General features: G+C 41.2%; 2 protein-coding genes across 4 annotated transcripts in view; both read left to right on the forward strand.

Annotated features, from left to right (window-relative positions):
* On the forward strand, positions 1 to 19,939 carry LOC145785368 (protein phosphatase EYA1-like). 3 transcript variants are annotated; one of them, XM_082597023.1, is made up of 15 exons: positions 1 to 158; positions 1,342 to 1,425; positions 1,539 to 1,646; positions 1,717 to 1,774; positions 3,779 to 3,860; positions 3,954 to 4,041; positions 4,231 to 4,341; positions 12,854 to 12,927; positions 13,153 to 13,279; positions 13,663 to 13,793; positions 14,568 to 14,651; positions 16,543 to 16,632; positions 16,841 to 17,169; positions 17,861 to 18,083; positions 18,296 to 19,936. In XM_082597023.1, the coding sequence occupies exons 3-15, from the start codon at positions 1,562 to 1,564 to the stop codon at positions 18,374 to 18,376; spliced, it is 1,563 nt and encodes a 520-aa protein (XP_082453149.1). In that variant the 5' UTR covers positions 1 to 158; positions 1,342 to 1,425; positions 1,539 to 1,561; the 3' UTR covers positions 18,377 to 19,936. The 3 variants fall into 3 exon arrangements, with proteins under 3 accessions (XP_082453149.1, XP_082453148.1, XP_082453147.1); XM_082597022.1 differs by lacking the exon at positions 1 to 158 and adding an exon at positions 696 to 824 and having other exon boundaries at positions 18,296 to 19,939; XM_082597021.1 differs by lacking the exon at positions 1 to 158 and having other exon boundaries at positions 1,167 to 1,425; positions 18,296 to 19,939.
* LOC145785323 (complement receptor type 2-like) overlaps positions 19,265 to 25,820 on the forward strand; it is a 27,833-nt gene continuing 21,277 nt past the window's right edge. The window contains exons 1-5 of the mRNA XM_082596983.1: positions 19,265 to 19,336; positions 20,960 to 21,029; positions 22,677 to 22,862; positions 24,995 to 25,174; positions 25,515 to 25,619. Of these exons, the coding sequence (XP_082453109.1) occupies positions 19,265 to 19,336; positions 20,960 to 21,029; positions 22,677 to 22,862; positions 24,995 to 25,174; positions 25,515 to 25,619 (613 nt within the window). The remainder of the gene's footprint in view (positions 19,337 to 20,959; positions 21,030 to 22,676; positions 22,863 to 24,994; positions 25,175 to 25,514; positions 25,620 to 25,820) is intronic.

Below are 25,820 nucleotides of genomic sequence, written 5' to 3' on the forward strand. Positions count from 1 at the left end.
CTATGACGTAGCAGATGACGCGTATAATTTCATCTGTTAGGTTTGGTTACATGGGTTCCATCTACGGTTTCACCAATGCACTACTCGGAGGCATCTTGTTACTGGCACATAAGCTTCCCGAACAAGCCGGCCACTGTCGCTGTGATGACGACAAACAAGTGACGACACATCTCGTCGTCGACGCGAACTCCACAAGTTGAAAGTCAATTTGACATGTGAACTTGTGACGTCACAAAATGATTGTGTGTTCAATCGGTTTCGTGGCTATGTGAGCATCCCCCGCGATAGGCGCGGCTGTGGCCAGGGGAAGTGGTGCTGTGTGCTGATAACAATCGATCTGGTCGAAAACAAACTTGTTTCGAAACGAAAACAAAGGACAAATTTATAGAAACAAAAATTTGCTTCGAAGTCCATTGGTTTGTGGCACAACTAGTTGTAATCTATGACCTCAACATGCATCATGATGTGCTAGTCTGTTGTGACGTTTGCAGACGTAACGTGCGTTTGTTGCCAAAGGCGTGACAACACGTTTGATCTGAGAGGTTGCGGTCGGGTTGGTTGAGGGGACTAGCCGGAAAATAAATCGTCCACTTTCTTACATTGGAAAGCAATTTCCTTCATTTTGTGGCATTTCTTGAATTTCATGACAGAATTCTTCCCTAATTAATTCTATTCTTTGTTTTAAAAGAAAAATATTCTAAACAAGTTTTTTGTTGTTATGGCGACTGCCATAACGCAGTACAGCGATGCCGTGTCAGAGTCTATTACATCACCACGAAGGTCTCCAGAGAATGACGTCATCACAGCTACCAGCGAAGCGAAAGGTAAAAATATGGGTTTGTGACGTCAGTAGACAATTATTCTAAAACAATCAGGAAGAAAAACATTTTGGAGAGATCTTCGAGTGCCAATTTGGCAATTGGCACTTTCAGACACAAACAAATTTTATATTTATCTCTCGGCGATGTTGTGTAATTGAAACTAGAGGCGTGAAATCGATGAAGAACGAACAACATTGTCATTAAACTGACGTCACAAATCTTTGAATTGTTGTTTTCTCTCTGTTGTGGTGCTATTATGGCGTCATACCTTATGGTATTGGAGTTTCAAGTGTTAATTTGCAGGAGACTTAAATGATTCGGTAAACAGTAGGGAAGTAGGCTAGGAATGCCACCGGTTCTTTGGTTTAAAATATTATAGGAATGGAATTACTTTCAAAACTTTGTTCTCAAAGTTTTATTTATTCCCTAGTTTGTGTCGAATGTTGTTTACTTGAAGAATCGTCATTGCAACTTTCCAACACTGAGCCAGATGACCTTGCTAACATGTACAACTTTGCAGGTGACTCGCCAAAAGTGAGCAGCCCAGTTCCCGCCACTTCCCCCGTTGCCATAACGACCGTGCAGGAGCCTGAAAACGTCAACGGTGCGTGACCAATCTGTCAAAATCTTTTCCTTTCGGGAAACGAGTGTTTCCCTTTGGATCGGTCAACCTCGCGCTAGGATTCCAACCTTAACTTGTTCACTTTGGAATTACAGAAACAGAACCTGTGATACAGCAGATGCATGACGTCACCCGACACATGACGTCAGAAATCAGCGAACAATTTGCCGACACGTCACCAAGATATTTAGCTAGCAACGAAGGTAAAAAGATAGAAGAGTTGCTTGAATGACGTCAGAGATGGTTACTATCAAGTTTAATTCTATGTTGCAGGTACAGCGGCCGCACAATTCACACAAACCCATGCTCAGTTCCAGTCCTCGTCATTCGTGTAAGTTTCAATCGTTGCTTGTATTAAAATAGATTCCACCTTCAGTGACGAACTTGAGACTGTTAAATTTTTGATGCTGACAAGCCGAAGGACCGCTCGAGTATGAAAAGCGTCAGAACCCTGTCGTCTCTTGCGTCACCTGAGCTAAGACAGATCTCATCAACAATGGGCAGATAATGAACTTGTCATAGAGTTCACACATCTTGTAAGGCAGCAGCGTCACCTAGAACTGGTTGTGTGAAAGGAATGCAGGTCGCTTACTCGGTAGACGTGAGTTCGATTCCTGGTTGAGTTGAACCGTGTTTATTTTTAAACCTTCTGACATCGAAAGACTTGAACCATGGTGAGAATATAAACTTAGATTATTAAAACTGTCCATATTATCCTGCCAACTTCGCCTGGGTGTGGTGGGACGGCCAGGTTCCCTGGGTGTGGTGGGACGACCAGGTTCCCACGGCCCAGCGCTCCAGGACACGCAAAGAAACTTTCCCACGGGGATTGTTCTCATCAGCTTCCTTCAGCTCAGAGAAAGTTGTCGTGCGGGTGCAGTGTTCACGTATTTGCATCGTCTATAAACATTAATATTGCCAAGGAAATAACAGCAAGCTGGCATGAGGATCGCCTTGTCTCGATTGTTCGAAAGTTCACAAAGAATCGGCCCTGTCGCTTTCCTGTGCGCCATCTGGTGGCCAATTCCAAACAAAAATGTCTCGTTATTTCGTCACAACTTTTTCCTGCGTTGTCGTCGCATTCACGTCATTGCAACATCAGCAAGTTGGATGACGTCAGCAGACGGTTGGAGCAAAGTCTGTATCCTAGAGAGTAGGTTTTGAGGATCTGGTTACATTTATTGACTGGATATCTGATAATGCTGGGGAGAAAAATTTGAGTGATTCTGTATTCTCGATTTGCCGCCAACCCTTTTTGTAAAAGTAATAAACCGACGACAGAAAGAAGGTTGTGGTTGCAGAGAGCAGTTTTAGAATTGTTTAGTCACAAAGGTCAGCTTCAACAACAGCTGTTTTTAAGTTTTGTATTTCTCTTGAAATTTTTAAGAGCTTAAATATCGTACAATTTTGGTAGAGAGGTGATTTTTTTTAACTATAGACAAATAAAACCCAACAACCAGATGGCATTTAACATAATAACTTGAAAATAAACTAAAAATTACAAACGTTTTCGGCCATACTCATGTTAGCCCTTTTCAAGTAACCAACTGACTGATGTTTTTCATAAATTGAAATTACAGAACTGATGGTACTGCTATTTTGCAATCATCAAATCCTGGCATCTGCACAACAATCTAACCTTTTAGTGTTATTTATTAAGAATCGATTTCGCTATAGTAATAGCATTTTCAGCTAGCATATGGATAAAAGAAAATTTGAAAAATACGTGAAACGAACAAATAAAGCAAACTCCGATATTATCAACACGCATAATTTTACAGAACTGATCATGCACAAAAATCGAAGAAAGGAACGAATAAAAATGAAACGGCAGAGAAGAGGCAGAATCACTGTGGTTTTATCCTAGGCAATTAGGCGTCATGTGATTTTGCCTCTCCTCTGCCTTTCCTCTGTCTCTCCTCTGCCTCTCCTTTGCCTCCTCCAAAAAACGCATAAGAATGAAACGATCCTCTGCCTTGCGGTTTCATTCTTATGCGTTTCTTTTTCGATTTTGTGTATGTAGATCAGATCTGTAATTTCAATTTATGAAGAACATCAGTTAGTTGGTTTCTTGAAAAGGGCTGACATGAGTATAGCCGAAAACGTTTGTAATTTTTAGTTTATTTTCATGTTATTATGTTAAATGCCGTCTGGTTGTTAGGTTTTATTTGTCTATGCTTCAATATTGTGTCTTCATCGTTTCCAGTGGCATGGAATGTTTCTTATAGGAAATAATTTTGCCAATCAACTAAAAATTTTGTTCATTTCGAATCTATTTATAAATTTAAAAACCTTCCAGCGGTTCATTGAACAATCGTAAATGTTTTGGTTTCAGTGTTCCAGAGACCCACTTTGGCCCCCCGGTCGCCATTCCTGTCGAGGCTCAATATCACTCGATCACGTCACAGGCAAGCCAGGTAGGCGATGACGTCACGCAGTGATGAGTCATCTTGAATTTTTAATGGACTCTCTGAGCTCAGGTTACCATGGTGACTCATTTACTTCTCCAGCTTTCGCCCGGAACAGCGCCCTCTGTTGATTACGCAACCATGCAGAACCAGCTCCAGTACCCTCGCTATCCCACGCAACCAATAGCAGGTAACCACTGGGTGACGCGTTTCGCGTCAAAGCAAAATACAATGAAATTGTATGACGTCACAATTACCACAATGCTTTTAGCAAACAATTGCGTCATGTTTGTTCTCTTCAGATTCGAAAAGCTAGCGTTTCATAAATGCTGCCTTAAGTATGACGTGTCCATTAAACTTTATCACTTGTTGCGTGCAGTGAATCGCTCGGTGAAGCTCGAGGAAGCTACTGTTGCGTCACAACCAGCCTATTCTTACGTCACACAAGCTACTTTCCCTGCGCATGCGCAGTATGGCATTCCCATACAAGGTGAGTTTTGTTGATGAAACAATCGAAGTTGTCGGCAAACAATGAAGCAACAGCAACGATTGTCCGCGGCTGCTTGTGAAGAAACAATAGAAACAAGCGTGGCCAAAATAACAGCGACTTGGAAAAAATTCAAAGTTTCTGCTTTTTTTTCGCCGCCGCGTTTGAGTCGAAATTATTCCCTCAGCTTCTTGAAAAAGGCGACAATGGTGTCAGGTTTCCAGGTTTTCGCTCCGGGCTAGCAGGCAGCGACCCGAGGTATCTCTCGTCGATGCAATCGCTCAAAGGTTGAAGACCGATTCATAGTGAACAGTTTCAGTTTAAACTTCGCCAGAAAACAAACACTGCTTGAAATATCATTATTCTGTTTGGTGGTAGCGACAGATTAACTTTTGACCGACACCTTGATGGCAGCTTACCCCACCATGTGGGGACAATACGTGTATGGTAAGTTATTTATTGTGACTTATTGTTACATCATAGTTAGTTTGTTGATTTTTCGTGGTTGATGCTTCCCACAAATATAGGATTGTGATGTAACAGAAGCTTGTATGTGACGTCATTCCGAGATTAATAAATTTTGAAAACAAGTTTGATTTGCAAAGTTCTAAAACAAATCCATGTTTGTTCAACGCGTGAAGTTCATATGACGACTAAACTGTTTATGACGTATCCAATGACCGCATTTTTATCATGTGATGTCATAATCACTTTGCGATGCGATAGCGTTGCAAAAGCTCAAGCTTTAGAAACTCTAAGTAAGAATGATTTGAACAATTTATAGCACTGAAGATGAAGACAGAATAGTTTTAGAAACATTTGTTTTTAGTATCTGCATTTTGGGTTCTTTATTTTGGATTATATGTACCAGGCGTTTCAATCATTTACTCCTAACGATTGGATGTTTTATAAGCCAAAGGAAGGCGGCTGACCTGTCCCGACGGCCAAGCGGGCCCAACGCGACTTTGTTGTTTGGGATTCGCAAATCGCAATCGACCTCACCGCTAACTTTTGTGGATAATAATCACAAAAATGTTTAAAATTTAAAACTTGTGTCGTCTTGTGAAATAGCGATGGGTTTCTACGCTTCAGTTTTGTTCTTTTCATTTATTTCTTTTGGCTTTTTCAAATTGGATAATTATCGTTTCGCCAATTCGAAAGTTTCAAATTAGCGTCTCTGAATGGTTGAAAGCCAACGTTGAAACAACGTCACTCCTCTCGGTTTTGTCGCAAAACTTATGTTGAAATTTAAACCGAGCTAGGAAAGATTAAAAGTTTGGCTTCCTCATCGTTGCTTGTTTGTTTATTATATCGCGACTTCATTGTGGAGAGGGTGACGAAACAAGCGCTAATTGCCCGTCGAGAAGCCGCTGACAGACGCAGCGATCACGTCACAATGAGCATCACTGATGACAATGCAGCGCGCCGTAATAATTGAGGAACAAAATGGCGGCTTTGCCTTTCAAGCGATCGGGTGAATCAATGTCGGATTGATTGATCAAACTATCGGAGTCCAAGCTTGGCATCGCGAGATTGTTTGCAATGGTGGCAGCGCGAGATGCAGACGGAACAGGAAATAATCAAATCGTCTTTCAATTTATTACTGGTAGCCTATATTCGGGCAGTGCCTTCATACTTTGCATTGAACGCTCTATCTGTTTATAATAATATTATGGCTTCTTTATTGTCGCTCTACAACTGCTAAGGTCTAACAACGACAGGGCCCACTTTTAAGTTTATATCAGATTTACGATGTCATCACATTATCACCAGACTTATTCTCACTGCGTTATGCAAGAAAGAACACAATCGGTACCGTTTTTAAAGTCTTCGGTATAACCCGACCTGGAATCGATTTTAGACTGTTGCACTGGGACGCCGTAAACACATAGGAGTTGTTATGTACAGTTGCACATAAATATACAGCAGCTGTTAACTTCTAGTTTTTGACGATGCCAAAACACTTAAAACCCGATGAGAATACACCTCGCGTAAAAGCGGCAGACAATGCAACAGCGCCATCTAGAACAAGGTATCAACTGACTTTGTTTTGAAATTAAAAACCGACAGATTTGTAATTCACTACTGGTTGTTCACTACTGGTTGTTCACTACTGGTTGTTCACTACTGGTTGTTCACTGCTGGTTGTTCACTACTGGTTGTTCAAGTATCAATTCTTTGTCCTTCGTGCCGGTTTCAAACTTGGTCTGGTCTTTCATGGACCCGGATGTTGAAGATTGGCTAATGCTAAATTTTCTTACAATTGAAGCTCTCATGATAACGTTAATTATTGCGTCAACTCAACAGAATGCTGAGGCGCTATCTGGCTGGTAGTCGTTTCCACTTATCGGCCATTGTGATCTCATAAACCAGACATGCGCATTACTTAACAAATCACTGCACACTTAGGTGCAAAGCAAGTGACGGGATAACTGTCTTGTTCAATTGCAGAGAGTTATTTAATTATTGTTCAATTGGTTTGGCAACCCAGCCTGATGTGGGGGAGGGGAGAGGGAGTGAGTACAAGATGGTACGGCACACCATAACGAGCAAGGTGGTATTATTTTACATTGATGCAACGTTTGCGGGCAAACTTTGTGAAAATGAATTAGTTTTGGGTCACTTCGCTGGATTGACGATACGCGCTGGTTCAATTGTGAGCCAGTTCATGTTTTGCTGATGCAACAATGCTTCATATTAATTGTCGCCATGTGGCAAAAAATATTTTTCTGAAGTCCACAACCTTTCCCGCTACGGCTGGTTTAAGGCATAATTTTGTGATCGACCTTCAATAAATTACAAATGTTTGATTCATGTAAATATATTACAACTCATTCAGTCACAGCAACGCTGAAAGCCCTGGGCTTGTTTTGCAGCAATGAGCTGCTCCCACCTCGAGATCATGGTATTCAATGACACTCGTGGTGTGTTCGTTCTGTTTTTTCTACTTTGTAATTTTGATGTTTTTGAAAGAAACTATATAAAATTCTTGTTTTTTTAGTTTGAGTAGTTTAGGCAGCAAACGTTTACTAGTTACATTAAAACTAAAATTGGCATTTTTGCACTCTCTCGATTGATCTTCTTTTTTTTTTGCAAATTTTGGAGCAATTTTGCTTGGGTTTAGTTGCAGCCAAGTAAAAAATTCCTCACGGACCGGCGCCCGGTGGTTGGTGGTTGCCTATCCCTGACTTAATTGACAAGTAAAATGTGTTTTTGTGGCTCCTTTCAAACTCTTTGTTCTCCTCACACGTTTTGTTCTCACTTTCGGGTCATTCCCATTCGTTGCCCATTTCAAATTTCGTTTTAGCAAAACAAATATCTCCACCAGGCTGAGTGATTGCGTCGATTGAATGTTAGCAAACGTAAAATCAATGTGAACCTGGCTCGTCCGGGTCAATGATTTGTCATAGACGTTGCGATTTCTTCATTGTTTCCTCTAAATATTTTTGATTTCAAATTGAACGCAAACAAAGTGTCGCCATTTTGAATCAATGGTCGCTCGCAGCCGCTGATTCATGAGATGAACCAGCCATACGTCACAATGCACTGACGACTAATTATTATTTGTGATCTAATTAATTAGTCACCAGTGAGGTCATAGCGACAATGTGGGCCAATAAAACGATGACAATTTGTCTTTAGTCAGACGTACAAAGACTTCTCATTAGCTGATAGCTTATTTTCCAATGCTGTTGAAGAAAGTTAATTTTAGTTTCTCTCCCATGTCTGTTGTTGTTGTAGCACATTAAATTATGTCATAATGACGTCCACGGAATCTTCACAAACTTTTCGCTTCATTTTCCTGAAAGATGCCATCTGGAGTTACAGGGACATTAGGTTGTGAAAGAAATTGTTGATTTTTGATATGAACTCTTTCAAAGAGACTTTATTTTGAGTTTTTGCAAAAGTCGATCACGGGAGGAATTGCTTAGGGGCGACACATTTGTGGGGGGTGGGTTCAATTCCAGGCTTCATCCACCCACTTTCCATGCAGTTCCATGATGTGTTTGGTCATCCACCCACTTTCCATGCAGTTCCATGATATGTTTGGTCATCCACCCACTTTCCATGCAGTTCCATGATATATTTGGTAACAGAAACTTTCTTGAAATGTTTTCAACGTTTGAGATGAACCAACTAAGAATGGTGTAATTTTCTAAAACGGCTATTTATGTTGTTTTCCTGTTAAATGACGTTTCTTGACGTTTATTATCGATCTCAGCCACGATCTTGCTTCGTGTAATTACCTCGCTAATCACGTGATATTTTCTACGTCATCCATCACTTTCTTTCGGTGATTATGACATCATAATGGAAATGCTTTTTGCCATTATAATGTCATTTAACGTTAATCAAACAACAAATCGCGTTCCATCGTTGTGGCTCGCGATGTTAACATCAGCAGAAGACCAAGCCGCCTCCCGCTCGCAAGTGGTGCCCCTATCTTGAACCCAGGCCTCCGTTTCAAAAGTTCAAATTTAAACGCCTCCAATCAATTATCCTCATTATCCTGCAGCGATGGAGCGCGGCGGTCGCCTGACGCAATTGTCTAATACTTTAATCGATTTCTGTTTTATGGTTTCAAGCACACCTGAGTTAAAAAAAACAACATTTATTTCACGGAAATAGTTAACTTGCGTCAATCTAACGTAAATAAACGTAATAATCGCTTGTTATTTGCGAACAGTGAGCGTCAAATGCTTACAAAGTAGCAGATATTGCTGAATAAGTTGAGGCATTCTATTGGTGCAAATTAAACTGAACTATCACAAAATGTATACATAGTGCCAATCTGCTTTTACTAACAATCAGTTGATTTCAGCAACATGGTCCTGTATTTTGTCAAGCTGGACAGGTAGTCACCACCTAATATATCCCCCTGAAGAAGTCAGTCGTGTCTGATTGACGAAACGTCGGAATAAAAGCAGATTGTCACTTTATACATCGTGCGATAGTTTAGCTTAATTCGCACCAGTAGAACGCATCATGTTATTGAACTAAATGCCTGGTGAACATCCTCATTCAATGTTCAATAAGTATTGCTGCTTATTTGAAAGCCACTGTTTCAATTCGTGGCCTAAATATCATCTTTGTCCCACCACCCCCTGATCGCTATCATACACTTCCCCTGGGTGCCACAGTAAAGATGTAGTGACGTCATAATCGCTAGAAGACTTGTTTGAATTGGATTGTCCCGCTACGGTTTCCATGACGATGACGTCATCATGCATTTACAATAACTGAAGACCATCGCGCTGTCAACAAACATGTTAGTTCATTGCATAGCTTTCAAAGAGTAAAAAGTTTTTCTGAAATATAACCTTACTAGATTTGCATACTTGCAAGGGTTTTGAACCAAGGACGCAGGTTCAATCACCAAAGCTGAGTGAAGTTTCTGCTTGTTGCTACATAGACATTTTAGATTAAATAAATGCAAAGAAATTTATTCTCACACGAGTCAGTTCAATCATATATAGCTAAATATCGATTTCGATCAGCTAGAAGCTAGAATTAGATCATCTTCAGTTAAGCTTATTCAAATAGAATAAATGAAATAAAATAAATGATTCTATTTGAATAAGCTTAACTGAAGATGATCTAGCTTCTAGCTGATCGAAATCGATATTTAGCGATATATGATTGAACTGACTCGTGTGAGAATAAATTTCTTTGCATTACAAGACATGTAACCGAGTCGTTCATATCAAGCATTGTTGTGGGTGGTTATAGGCAAATTGTTCGTAAGCAATTGTTCGTAAAGCAATTGTTCGTAAACTGTTTTTTGTAAAATGAAATCCGTAAAACAATTCTTCGTAAAGGATTTCTTCGTATACATCAAATTTTAACTGCATGCACGAAAAAATGCTTTAGGAAGAATTGTTTTACGAAGAATTAATTTTACGAACAATTGTTTTACGAGCAATTGCTTACGAACAATTGCTTACGAACAATTGCTTTCCGAACAATTGCTTACGAACAATTTGTCGGACACCGTTGTGGGTTTGACACCTGTCAGAAGATACTTCATTTTCTTGATAGATTAAATAAAGTATCTCTTGATCCTCTTTTGAGCCGACCGCCTACCCAAGAAAATAGTTTTAAGCAGATTTCCAAAATATTTTGCTTTTCTTCCATAGTTGTTAGTCCTGGAGCTTCGCCATGGCAACCTTGTGATCAAAGAGTAAAATAATAGAAGAGAAAATGTAGATTTGACTTTTTATTGTGGCGGATGAGGAGGGTTTAGCTCTCCATAATGTAATATCCACAGTTGTTCTGTTATAACTGCCAACAACTCGCTGGTCTGGATTTCGAATTCAACAAAACTTTATCAAATCAAAAGTTTATTTAAACTCTACTAAAGAAAGTTCCAGTAAAACATAAAAAAAACATAGCAACATTTTGAATAGTTTGCGTCAAACCAAAGATTAAAACAAAGATTTTATTGCAAGATTTCTGTGGTTTTGTTCATTGTGATGTAATTTTGTGTTTTTCAAGTTTCAAGGTTGAGGTTTCTTCGAGTTCATTGCTGCTCCCGTGTCTTGCTAACGATGCCGCGATCGGTGTGTTCCGCTCTCACGACATGGAACAACTAACTTTTGCTGCTTTGGCTCTCCTCTTACCAGCAAGCCTTTATTTCGTCATGAACCCAGAAAAATAGTTTTTTACTTCAAGGTCATGCGTTTGACCCTCGGAATTTTCAGTTTTTTTTCTCACAGTGTCATGTTACATCCACAGTTGTCGTTGTAAACTTTCAAATTATTTTCTCTTTCAGTAGCGCTTCATTGTCTGGCGTAATTTTTTTGCAAAAAATGTTATTCGCCATTTGTTAATTTGTCACGTCACAAGGCTTACAACGTCACACAAATTGTCGTTTTGTTATCTCTGGCGTCAAGTCAACCCTTTCGAACAATTAAAAAAAATTAAATCATTTTTGACATTTCTACAGTTCCTGGTGGCAAAAAGGCATTCTTCAATGTTTTCAGTTGCTGATAAAACGTTAAGTTTTTCCAGGAGAGGTTTGACAAATGAGATGAAGTCGATTAATTGCTGATTTTTATTTGTTGCCGCTGAGCAGTTGGGAAGTCATCTAACGATGAAGTTATTTTAATTTTGTTGACTTTTCTCACAGAACTCTGTGAAAAAATGTCCATGAAAAGGTCATCTTCACCTTAAAGTTACGCATGACCAGTAGACCGTGAAATCATGCCTCAGTGGACTTGTTCTACGTCGTTCACTGAGTAGATGAGACCGCTCGATGCGCTTACAACTTGTTGCTTTCAACCTGAGAAAGTCGGCAAATTCGATGATACATGTTGAGCTTAGCATTCTCGAAGAACCGTTCTAAATTGCTTGTTGGAACGTTAATCGAAGTTAGAATGTGAAGTAAGGGCAGCAAAGCTATGAAACGTCATAATGTGGTTGATAGACGTGTCATCAGATGAACATTGTTAATAGCTCTCAGCAAGCTCACGAGGCGGAATTTAGCTTTTTCAATAGCTTAAAGATTTCCATACAACCAACCAGATGGGGTGTCAGGGGTTGGAAAGTTTTTATGCACTGCGAGGCACAGGCTACTTCAGAGGGGGCTACTCTGTGGACCCGTCTTAAAGTGTGACAGATTTAAAAAGTAAAATATAAACCAAGATTTAATTTGGTGTGAATTGAACACAATTCTAATCATTCGACTGCATCGCGTTCCATCGTGGTGGCTGGCGATGTTAACACGCCTCCCACTCGCAAGTGACGCCCCTGTCTTAAATCAAGGCCTCCGTGAAAACCCTGGCACAGCAATATAAAGGGCGCCGGTTCAACACCGCACAAGAGCATGCGGCCATGTCTTTGACAAACCACAATACTTGAAGGCGGACTCCGGGATTGATTTCTTTATCTTCTCGTTCACTTGATCTAAATCTTCAATACAACAAAAAATTAAATCAAAACATTCCAATCAAAAAGTATTTTATGAAATGGTTTTTTCTGTGCTGCGCAGCAACAAATACTTGTTGGCCCAGCATTAGGCCACAGACAGGTGGTTGCGACCTCTGACGGAAATAATGTTTATATCCGAAGTTAGAAATTTCAGCTCTTTTGTTGATAATTTAATGTTTGAACTTGAGAGGGGAATGAACGACGCCCCATCCTCCATAGGAAGTTTGTTTGACGATTAATAAGTAGTGTCGCCATGGAAACATTATCGTCAATTGTGATGACAACATTCGGTGAGTTTTTCACGTCGTGACGTCAGAAGATAGAAAAGAATATATTAAAATAGAAAAGATTGATGAGGAGTTTCATAATTGCCTTATTCCGCCATTGTGTTTCTCGGACAGCCGTGTTTACAACCAGTTTGATATGTTACGTAGCAGCAACGGTATCGGACGTCGAATTATCGTTTCGCTTGTGATCAAACATTCAGGAATTTCCCTTCAAACTTATCACGTCTGAATCTATTTCTTCACATTAAAATAGTTGAGGCCCGGTTGTAGAAGGTAATCCTCATGGTGGTGTTTTACAGGGCCGAGCGGGGGCTACGGATACGGCAGTCACCCTTCACTGAGCACAGCACACAACATGAATACATCACCACAGGTAAGTTAATGTTGTTTTTACGTTGTTCTGATGTTGCCATGAGTTTTAACTTTCCTTCTATTCACACGATCTTCGATGACATTCCCGTTGCAGAACTCGAGCGGAAAAACTTCATTGATCGCGTCCGTATCGGAACCGCGCTGCCAATCAACTTTTACATTTCGTGCTCTCCGTTTCGTCTCGGGCGTTGACGAGATACAAAACAAATAAGTTTTATATTTTCAGGAAGGCTTCCCAACCGCCGGCTATCCTGCGCACTACTACACCGCGCAGGGTGGTTACTATCCCAACAACAGCGCTGCTGCAGTTATTACATCACCAATCACATATCAACTCCAAGAACCTCCCCCAGGTACTGTGACATCACCGTCGTCATTACTGACGTAGTCTCTGTGACTTCACTCTTCACTCAACAGCGCCGAATGCTGGCATAGTGCTAGAAACGATGCCAACGCAAAGTCAATTCGATTGGTTGACAGAAGGTTTCAAGTTCAAACCCTCTCTCTAACAACTGTAATTTTAAAGCTGTTGTTGTGTTTTTACGTTTTCTGAAATTGTTTTCACCTGCATCCATGGGTCATCCCCGGAACGGAACAAAAGTTAAGAAATTATTCGATGTAATTCGATTCTTCGATTCTGTTTGGAAAGCAGAGTCGTTATTTCTGGCGCCCTCTATGGTTCTGCCCTGAAAGTCAATTTTGTTTCACGTCCTCTCATAAAGTTGAATCTTTGCAGAACAATCCGGAGGATCTGACTCCATCAAGTACACAGTAGAAGACATGGACAGGAGGAAGAGCAGCGGAAAATCTAAAACGAATCGCGCCAACAGAAAGAATCCCTCCCCTGGCCCAGATGCCCAACTTGAGGTCTCGATTTGTTTAATATTCTCAAAGTTTTTTTCGTTTCCCCGTTCATCGTCGACACCTCAATTAGAATCGTGTCATGTTACACGCAACAGCGAATTAATGGCATTGCAACGTCTGTAATTTACTTTAGATTGTTTATTGCATGAGTGGTTTATAAAAGAAAGTTTTCTATAAATCTTTCATTCTTTTAAGTTTTCACAATCAAGAAATTGTTTATTCAACGTCGCTACTGGAAGCAATCTGCTCTACCGGGTGCTACGTCGTTTCGCTTAGGTCGGAAAATAGCAAGACCTGTGTGTTGTGTCATAATCCTCGGTCGAAGATTCTTAAAACAACACAGGCAACCATCCGTGCAAGAATGTTGCTTGTCGTGGAATTAATGAAGATCCCACTCGGATGGCCAAAGGAAGCCTTTGTCTCGTCACAGACACAATCCATTGACTTTCTGCTTCGTGAAAGTTTTAAAAGGAAATCAATTCCTGCAAAAAATATTCAAATAATTTTCTGATATGATCCTTGGTCGGTTCAAAGCGACACTTTTGTGTGAATGTTCTTCACTGAATGTCACAAACAGACTGAAGGGTGGGTGCCATCTAGTAAAACGTACCACTTGGAGGCGCACATATATTTTTGTGCCAACTGCGACCTCAGATCACGTGATCCTGGCTGAATTTTGTCTCGAACGTGGCCACCCAATGAGACCGACGACGTCATAATTACAAACAACGTCACAGTAACAAGCAACGTCACAATAATAGTGTCATCTACTTCCAGAGAGTGTTCGTCTGGGATTTGGATGAGACAATCATCATCTTTCACTCTCTCCTTACTTCCACCTTCGCCCAGAGATACGGAAAGGTAAGATACATAAATCTAACGTTGTTAAATCGTAAATATCGGAGGTTTGAATTAGAGGTTTGACTAAACGTTCTTTTTCGTTTGAGTCTCTGAGAAAAGGTTCAAATGTTTTTACGAGATCAAGTCAAAGTTTTATTTGTTTCTTTTCCGAGATAATGACTTGCTCGAAATGCAGATCGTATGTTTGGTTTCATGTGAATGTAACTTCGGTGGAATCTCTCAAAATAATTGAATTGTTAATGCAAGAAATCCTCATGAGGTGCTGCGGAGAGGGATTTTCCAAAGTTATGTTCATTTCGACAATAGGTTGGACTCAATATCATCACTATTTCTCCATTCGAAACATTTAACCCGCCAGATCGCAGACACGAAAGCGATTTGATTGTTCTAAGAACGATAGCGCTAAGCTGGCTAGACCTCGTTAGCGCATCAATCATGAACCAATTAGTAATCACTCATGCGTGTCGTTTTACCTTTGAGTCATCACTATCAAGTCAGTGTGGCGTCACAGGGGTACTACAGCCTAGATCAGTGGTTCCCAACCTTTTTGTTGTCACGGACCCCTTTAGACAAATTATTAATTCTGCGGACTAAATTTGGCCTGTAACTCAATTAACATACTATTGACTATTGTAATAATTATGCTACTCAACTACTGTACTGTGTCATATTGCATTGCCGCTATGACTCATGCGGCAAATATCAGGTTAAACAGTTGCTTAAATAAAAAAATGAATGAGTTAAAAAAACGAATGAAATGAAAAGCAAATTTAATGAGAGGCTGTTGTTGCCTTTCCTGAACTAAACGACTGAACTGCGGTTGAGTTTTTGACAATGCAACACGCATGTCTTCTTCAACGGAAAAAAACTAGAACATCACACGGCCAGGGCAAAAGAGAAAATTGAATTGAGTCCTGTCTTTGTCATGAGTTACCAAGGGAGATGGGGGGGGGACTTATATACCAGCCCCAGGTATAACCTGTCTCCCCCACCCCCCATGGTAACTCATGACAAAGACAGGACCCAATTCAATTTTCTCTTTCGCCCTGGCCGTGTGATGTTCTAGGCGTTACCATCTTCAACGTCCAGGCGATAATTGCCTACGTAATAGACGAGCCAATCCTGATTTGACTGTAATCGACACTGTAAGCAGCAGTTAGATTTTTTTCAATGCATGCCGGTAGCCTACAATTTATTCTCGCGGGCTTGAGCTTGACACATTTGCATTTAAAAAGAGAAATGAAAGTAAAAACATCGCTTTTCGTTTTTTTTCCCAAAATTCATCAGATAATCACGGACCCCCAAATGCTTTCTCACGGAGCCCCAAGGGGTCCGCGAACCCCAGGTTGGGAACCACTGGCCTAGATGCTCAGAGCTTGTTTGTGACAAGCTGCCTTCGAGATGCTGTTTTTTTGATTGTGCCATTTATTCCCGTCACGCGAGAACCCAGCTTTGAGTTTGCATCTGTGACGTCATAAGCGAAGCGAGCGTCGTGGAGAGAGAGAGGCCAAAATCTTTAAAGAAATCCCGGACTTTCAATTTGAGATCAATATCTCGCCAAATCGTCATCTCACCAATCGCTGTATCGTGTTCACCTGGTCACGTGGGTCGTAGTCTAAATTATTCATCCTCCCTCGCAGGTCGGTGTCAAGTTCCCGCCTATCGCGTGCTCGCGCGGTCGCTTCGGATATAAAGTCATCGCAGGCAACAATTTAGTCATCATTTGAATGTTGATTTTTTCTCTTATTAAATTTTCGTCAAAAGTTCAACTTTAAATAAAATTTAAAAATGGTCCAGAAGTGGCAGGTTCGACTCCCGGTAGCGTTGGGTGCAACTTGATGAGGTCACTTCCCACCCATTGTTGTGCTATAATATAACTTTTCCTTTTCAGGATGCTTCGGCCACATGCGCGCTAGGTTTACGAATGGAGGAGTTAATCTTTAATCTCGCTGACTCCCATTTGTTCTTCAATGATCTGGAGGTGAGCAAGATGAATTTAGTTTCAATGCATTGAGGCTGATCCCATTTCTTCAACTAGATTTCGCAAATGGAAAATTGTTACGTCATAAATATAATGACTTCATACGTCATTGTCGCAGCATACGTTGCGATGATTGCGATTTGAAAGCAACCGACCTAGACATCGTCTTCTGTTGAAGTTTAGTTTCATGACAAGTCTCTCCGCACAGGAATGCGACCAGGTCCACATCGATGACGTGTCCTCGGATGACAATGGACAAGATCTCTCCTCCTATAATTTTGCCACTGACGGATTCAGATCCTCTCCAGGAAACGTGTGCATGGCCACTGGAGTGCGCGGTGGAGTCGACTGGATGAGGAAACTTGCCTTCCGGTATCGTCGGATCAAGGAACTGTACGAGAGGTACTCCTCCAACGTTCAAGCAATCCTCCCAGCTCATGGAAGGGAGGCATGGGTCCAGTTACGAAGCGACTTGGAGACTGTGACGGATTCCTGGCTCACTCTAGCGATGAAGTCCCTCAACATCATCCAACAGAGGTGGGCGCTAGTGATTATTGTGCAGAGTGTGACGAGTGAGTTGAGCCGCTGCTTTAGAGGAAACTTTTGAACGACTTTGGATGACGTTATGCTCCTGTGCCGGAGAAGGTCACCTATCGCGTTCGACGCTACAGAAGCTGTGCGGGATTGTCGCCTGCAGGCTGCAATTATTTCAAGGGCGACGCCATTTCAGAGCGAAATTTGAAACTTTAACGACACCCAATGAGTCGCCCCAAGCGAGCGACGTTTATCGCGTAATCGATGAATCATTTATAAGCGACGACAACGACTGACTAGCTTGAAAGAATATTTTGATAAAAATCTTCAAACGGACTGATAGAAGTACAAACGTGATTCATTTTATTGTGTTTTCAAATTTATTTTCCTTGACGAACACTCCATCGGTGACGTCACTAGCGGTCAATTCTGAAAGGATCACGTCATCATGGCATCTCGTTCTAAACGACACAATACATTTGCGACTGAGGCTCGGTTTTTATGTTCACTCTTTCTGGGGGTTGGTTGACCGCGTGCACCTTTCCGCATATATTTCTTTTCCTAACCCTAACCAATCGTGCGATCCATCAATGTGCGTGGTGATATCATGGGGCTGATTGTATTCCACCCAACCAACCCCCAGATTGGGTGATGCCTGTTGCGGGCTTCTTACTAACCCACTTGCTTCCTACAGACCCAACTGTGTCAACGTTCTTGCCACAACCACCCAGCTTGTACCGGCCCTGGCCAAGCTCTTTCTGTACGGACTAGGAGAGGCGTTCAACATAGAGAACGTGTATAGTGCCACTAAGATTGGGAAAGAGAGCTGCTTCGAGAGGATCATTCAGAGGTTCGGCCGCAACGTCACTTATGTTGCCATTGGAGACGGAAGAGATGAAGAACAAGCCGCGAAAGTGGTGAGTGTGACGTCGACAATCGTGCACGAATGGTGCTTTGTCTCGTTTCTTTAAAGATAAATCCACATGTCCGCAGCGGCTGTCGTGCTCTACGACACAGATGTAGCTTTGTGTTGGTAGTCAGTATGTCAGTAAGATGTCTGGTCGTCTCTGGATGCTTCAGTACATCCAGAGATGGGCAAGATCTGAGTACATCAACATTTTCTTTGCAGCACAACATTCCGTTCTGGAGGATATCCTCCCACTCCGACCTGATGGCTCTCCACCATGCGCTGGAGCAAGATTATCTCTAACGTCACCTTCTTTTTCTTCTGCTCGAAGGATCAATCAGCTTCTTACTTTGTGCAATTGAAACTCATTCTGAGATTATGATGTCACAGTCAAAGTCGCCCGTCGACTTGCGGGACACGTGATGGCGCCAGTAAGCAATGAAACTGAGATTCGTGACTCATGAGGCGTCGGGCTCCGGCGGCCACCCCGTTTGTTCCAACCTTGACCGAGGTTTTTTATTTGTTTATTTTGTTTTTGCCAATCTGTCCCAGTGTTACGTCACAACTGCAGATGGCTCCATTCATTCCGCGCTACTTGACATTTAAGGGTAATTTATTTGAGGTCGAAACGTTGCTTTTGTGTTGATTTTCGTTGAACGAGTGATATATTTAAAAGCACCTAGTTGCTTAGGGAAGGCTGTGTTACATTCAAGTGTTGCCAGATATATTTAAATCTTTTAGTCCAAATGCTGCTTCTAACGAGCTCTGAAGCATGTCCATGTGGACCTGGTGAAAATGGGAAGTTTAGGAAACAGTTCAAAATTACATCAAATCTATCTAATCAGTGCAATGCTATTTGCAAATTTATTTAAAAATTTAAACAAACTTGCTTTTCTCCATAAATATTTTAACCAAGTTAATTTTTTTAAACGTTGTGGCATTTTGGGTTTCGAAAAGGTTTCGATAAATTTAGGGGAATTCAATCGAAGCCAAGTTCAAAATTCAAACATAACTTGAATTTTGAGCAGAGTAATTTATATGAAACAGCATCTGGCAACATTTTTATTAAGTGCAGCTTTCTCTCAGTGAGTAGTTTCCCATTTCCTGCTATCACAACTCAGCGATGAACATTCTTGGAAGCAGGGGCGTTGACAGGGGTGTCCAGGTGGTACTTTTGGACCCGGGCTCGGGATGGTTTTAGAGGCCCGGAACCTTTCTAAGGGGCGGGAACTTGAAGTAACCACCGCGTGTTCATTGGACATGGTGCGTTTTTATAGCAGTGCCTTCATTTATGGGCCCAAAGATCACATTGGCACCGGGCCCACAATATCCTCTCAACGGACCTGCTTGGAAAAATGAAAAGTTGACTAAATATTCCAATTTTGTTGTCATGTTTTTGCTATTTACCGACCCCCATGCTTGTCTGGTGGTCGGAGTTTCAAACCAGTTGGATGCAAATCGATTGTTATCGAAGTCGGAATTGGTTTGCAGATTTCTTTGATACTTTTCTTGTGTCGTGTTATCTCGTTTTTGTTTTTATGTTTTGTACTTGCTGCAAATGTTTGTCGTTCAACGAATGAAAAACGTGTCTCAGCAGCTACTTCAACTCAATAAGGTTTCAATCACCAGCAGGATCAATGAGCAACGTCTTGAATCCATAGCGCCACCTTACGTATAAACAATTATGTTTAACGCCGACTTGTGTCTCAAATTAAAAAGTGATATCTGCAGCGCATATTGAAAAAATGAATTTCTTGAAGAATTTAATTCCAAACTTTAATTTTTAAGTGGCATTAACAGAAGTTTTGCAAGATCAACTGACGTTGCTTCAAGTCCCTATGTAAGTGAGTGGTTCAATCACTTTGGTTGAAGTTGGTTTCATCATGTGACGTAGTTGGCCAACCACAAGGATGATTGGTCTGGGGTCCTTGGTTCAAATCAGCACAGAACACACTATACGTCTGATGCGAGTTTTAGAGATTTTACATGGAGAATTTCCGAGTCTAAAGATGAGAACTTGCAATAAATCAGCAAAGTAAAAGAATATGAACAACATGGCGGATTTCATTACACCATGAAGTAATTTATTAAGAAAAAATTTAATGATTTCTTCTCAGCCAAATATTCATTTCGACAAAGTTAAATATTCAGATTTCTACTTGCAAGTTCTCAGACTAAAGTTGCAGCCAAAACCACTCAGGTTAGTTTTAACTAAAATACAGATATGTTTCATTACGTCTTTCTGACATAGATCTACGTCAAAGCAAGTCACTTCCATAATATCATCATCATCATTTTGTTCCTTCCTCGTATGGAGGGTTGGATACAATGCGCCATTGTTCTCGACCATGAGCTGTGCGTACTGCACATTCATAAGTAATATCAACCAACTTTAAAACAACGACAAGAATGCAGTGTTGCCATGTGTGGCAACCTATAGGTCCACTCATAAGGTTTGGTTGGAAACTAATGTAACTCAAGTGATGTGAACAACAATGTCCTCAAAATGTTTCCATGGCATAACATTGAGTCCTCCCTTCTTTATAACTTCGCCTATAAACCACTTCGAGTAAATAATTCAACAGCATTGCGAATGAAATGATTTATTTGATGATGCTAAACAACATAACTCTCATTGTCAACAACAATCCACGTAACTATTGCCTCACAGGGTTGCCGGAAAGTAATAAACACAAAAGCGAGTGATTACGTACTATCAACGTTGAAACAATCTAATTTTCTCTTCCTGAAACTACTTTTTAACAAAGAATTATGACGCCACAAGTGTGATTGTGGTTATTAGTTGACCAGCGAACTTGGCTCGCGGCATTCCCGCCTTCGTCAAATCATGTGTTAGTCGACTATTGCGTCACAATCATGTTGCAGGTGTTTGTGCTGGTTCTCTTGCTCGGTGCTGCGGCATCTCAGCCCGCGCGAGTTGACTTGGCCGATTCAGGTGAGAATGAGACTGGTTTTATTGAAGCTTCCTTGAGGTGGGGGTGCTAGGTAGAAGTTGCAATTTGTTGTTGAATAATATTTCCAGATAAAGTTTTGGTTATCCTTTCTTTGAGATCAGCAGTGACTTGGCAACCTGTTGGACGAGATGGTTAGAAATGTAGGTTGATAAAACTAACAATGATTCCCGAGGCAAGGAAACTCCAACGGCGGATTGTGAGCTCACAAGTAGCCAACTGCTTGGTTGACGTCATAATGCCGACGGAGTAGCAGAGAAAGTTCCAAAATATCAAAAACATAAGAAACCCAAATTGATGACGCAATAATGCTAATTTATCCATGCAGAGATTGCAACACGGTATTGAGTTGTACCAGGGCTGCCAGGTTTGCAATGATATTGTTTCATTTTGGGTTATTTTGCACAACATCAAAATTTACCTGACATCGCCGCGTCTGATATAGCAGCCGTGTCCTCTGCTCCATGGAAAGGCTGGTAACACGGTAACACCTAGACAGGAGGAAGTGGGAGACATCGGTTCATAGTCCGCCCCGATAGCTCAGTTGGTTAGCACGTGACTTCGTGAACGAAGAAGCTTCAAGATCAAACAGTGCTGGTTCGACTCTCGGGGTGTGCGCTTGAGCAAAGCACATTAAGGAATGCTCTCCATTCATCGGCATCTATTTAATCTATTAGATAGAATAATAATTCTTCGGCAACATGACTTCAACAATCGAAAATTTCACTGTGTCAATCTCGGTCACCGGCCCTGCGTCAAGAGCCTCTGCAAGTACCGTATGGGAAACTTCCAGGAATAACCAATCAAGGCTTTGTCAGTCCGAGGATAAAGATTCAAAACCAACCAAACCAACCAGGAGCTTGAACTGAAACTCATGATAGATGAAAGGCACGGACATCCCTGATGGAAAGCACGGACACCCCTGATGAAAGGTTATGAAGATAATTTTTAAAGGAACGAAAAAATGTCAGGGACTTTCCCTTCTACTGTGTTAGCTGCAGCCTCGTAAGAGATCGAGGCTGGTTGAGGGATTCAGTCAGCAGAAAGGAAAACTTGTTTGTTAAGTCTGTAAAGCAACCTTCTTGAACATTTTGTGGATTTTGTTCAACAATTTTATGAGTTTCAATTGAAAATTGAAATTTTTTTACCGTAGGTATCTATCGATATTGGCCTGTATTTAAATCTAGATTTGTGTTTGCTTTTTAATTAATTCGGTTTGCTTTGGTGTGGTAATCCTTCATAATTTGTTAGTAGGTCACTCCAGAGCTGGTTGAAACGTAAACAACTTTAATTTAGTAATTTCATTTTGCTTTCGAAATATTTGATGGTCTTGCAATGTAAAACTGACGCTAAACCAGGATGCGTTACGTTAAGTCTTACGGTTTTGACGAAACTTCTAAATGCTTGAAACAATTGTTTTGAAGCAAAAGAAACAAAGCATCGTTTTGAAATGAAAATTTCTTTAGATGATTTCATTTTGTCAAAACAAAATTCGTTTCGATGAGCTCTGTTTGGTCTGAAAATAAAAATGTTCCTCACATGATGGATAGCAACTCCGGTGTATGTAGCTTGATTGTGGTAGAACAGTCGTAAATTGATGAAGCAACAATGTCAGATGTTTTCACTTCTAGGCTGTCCACTGGATCCTCCCTTTCTCATGAACGGGAGATACAAGAGGGTCGAGTTCGAAGATGACGTCACGACCGCGTGCGTTGAGTATTCATGCGCGACGGGGTACGACTTGGTGGGGGAAAGGTACAACTTCTGTAGGAATGGATCATGGGTACAAGATGATCCCCCTACGTGTCTTAGAATAGGTGGGTGTCAAGTTTCGCACACAACTACCACATGGGGTGCTGTTCACGGCTACTGTTACTTTCTGGTCCCAATCAATGGTGTGGTGTGATTGAACGTGGCTCCTGCCACCATCCGTGATGGGCGCAGGGGACTTGTCGACCACTTTTGCAGCAAATCTAAGGAAATTTTTAGGTTTGTCCTGTTTGTTTCTTAATAAATGATCATTGCAAGATATAAGAAGCAAAGGAGTTACTTTTCAATGTTGAACTTTTAGTGCTTGAACTTTTAATTTTTTTTTTTAATTTGATTTATTCTCGGAACCCCATAGTGTTAGTAAAACCCCAGATTGGAACGCCTTACCCCAAATATATCTACAAGTCCCGTTGGAATTTTCTTTAGTAATGCTACTTAGAAGGTTTAACAATATTTCTCATTCTTGTAATATCCAGCATCATAATATTTCAATAAAAATTTGCCGAACTGAATTTGATTCTGCAATGTGAATGTTTAAAGGAGTTCATTAAATTGAATTGATACTTCAGCAATAACTATAATCTAAACCACTGCATGCACTCCAAGTCATCAGTGTCCACTAATTGTCTGCTCAGCTGGTGTGAGGCTGCAAACCCGCACGACAAGGTGTCGTCTACGTCAAAGCGATCGCGCTCAACGGCGCAATTATGCGATGTTACGTCATAATCCATCGATGAACTTCTGTTATTTACTAATCGTCGTGTGTAGATTTGTATCAGACAACTGATCATATCTACACACTAGCAGATCCTCTAGGTGGGGTTTGAACCATTATCCTTCTGATCGTCCATCAAGTACTCGAACTACAAAGCTGACGCGAGACGTAAACCTTTGAAAATAATGTTCAATTATTCTTCTGCTTAGTTTTGTGAAATTTGCGCATTGATATTCGGACTTATCGAAACGCATCGGGCGGTTGAGAGAATATGTTGGGCACGGGGCTAAACGTCTGGCCCTTTGGCACCTCAAAAACATCGTATGTTTTGTGAGGTGCCAAATGCACACTCAAACCGATGCTTTAAAAAAAATCTAATATAATAAGAGCAGCTCCCCTAAGAAAGGACATGCCGAATAAACAGCGTCCGGGCGTTCTCGCATTTTCCAGTTCTGCTAAAAATACCGTGAGTCCAGAGTTACCTCTTGAAATCCTTGTCGCCAGAAATCCTTATTTTCAACCTCACCAGAGCGTCAATGATGGCAAGAAATTGAGTTTTATCATTCGGATTTTTTATAACTTGAAGAAAATATTAAAATAGCAGCGAAAACCACTGTAGTTTTAGCGCCATATATCGTTGGTTGGTTTTGTTCTTGTGTTATTTATTTTGTTTTCCCACAATTCAATGATCGATTTCAACGAATCGATGCCTCTTCCAATCTGGTGTATGTCGTCACAAACAGCGTCCTTCTAATTGTTTGTCGTGCCCAAGACGCCACAACGTGGAAAGTTTATCAACAAACTTGTACTTTGTGGCAAAGTCAACGTTGTGTCTCATTTAGAAGTTCCTCAATCAGCTTTCTGTTCTCGTACCGCGCGATGTTTCTACTGTGACGTCACAATACCATTGTTTGGTTGTTCACAAATGAAACGAAGTTATTGCCGCAGAGCAATATTTCGATTGATTTGTGAGGACGATTGACAGCGCCCGTGTTCGCCTGTTGATGCTTGAGAATGTGTTCAAGCATCCGCACTTGGTTCCACACAGCGCACCAGCTTGGGACCATAAACACAGGATTCCACCGCGCTATCGCTATGATGGCGATGATTGGTTCAGGAAATTGAAACGGTTATTTTCCTCACACGTCACTCACATTGTGACGCAACAAAGCAAATTATGACCCGCCCACGGGCTGAACGTGGAGTCGCTACTCGCTGATGTGACGTAATAATTATGGTTGACCAACCTGAGATTTTGGTGAGACATCAATTTGACATCAACGAGAGGATTGTGGACGATTTCAGGGATAAGAGTAATCTACCAGCCCACACATCCCCATGCGTGTGCTATACATCACAGTACAAGAGATCCACTGTTTGCAAATGACGTAAATGCGCCATGCGGTCGCGACCGCTACGTGTGTTTTTCGATCGGCACTTGTTGATTAACTCGCTGCATTCCAGCTTGCCCACCTCCCCCACTTCCAGTCGACGGCGTGGCAGTCCAGCGAGTTCCATACGCCGCCTCGCCAATCCGCTATGCCTGCAACCCCCCCTTGGTGCTGGAAGGGGTGCGATTCAACTACTGCAGGAATGGAGTCTGGTGGCGGCAAGAGCCACCCACATGTGTACTTCGCAGTGTTTGTGAGTAGAAGTGATGTGTACTTCGCAATGTTTGTGAGTAGAAGAGATGTGTACTTCGCAATGTTTGTGAGTAGAAGAGATGTGTACTTCGCAGTATTTGTGAGTAGAATACTTTGCTGTGTAATAAACTGCATAAAACTTGCCTGGTTGAAGATTAGTCAACTGCTTTCAAATTATGATTATTTGGTGATAATTAAAATCACGTGACTTTTTAATTACCCTTTGTTTTGTTTTTTCACTTTGAATATCCCAAGATCTGTTTTTTCAAGAGTTTGCAGCGTAACACTCGATCTGTATTACTGTGTTCTGCGTGTTCTTATTGACTGCATTTTCTGCACAGTTGACATGTGCCGCCGCATTCGTTGTGTTCTCAATGCTGTGTGCAGCGAAGGTGTGTGTCGATGTAGGCGTGGATACAGTGGACACGGAAGAAGAAGCTGTCACAGTAAGTTGAGTTCGTGTATTGTATCGACTGTGTTCCTACTGGTTGAATTTTGTATTTTGATTTTTATATCAACTAAAAAATATAGTTTTTCCAACAGAGAACCTCCACATGCAACCCGTATATTTTCATTCTTTGTTATGAAGCGCTGGTGCTGCTCTCTAGTGCTCATAGACACTCAAAGTAATCAGCATGATTTTGTTG

The sequence above is a fragment of the Aplidium turbinatum genome, chromosome 16 (genome assembly GCF_918807975.1).
Source record: "Aplidium turbinatum chromosome 16, kaAplTurb1.1, whole genome shotgun sequence".
NCBI classification, from domain to species: domain Eukaryota; kingdom Metazoa; phylum Chordata; class Ascidiacea; order Aplousobranchia; family Polyclinidae; genus Aplidium; species Aplidium turbinatum.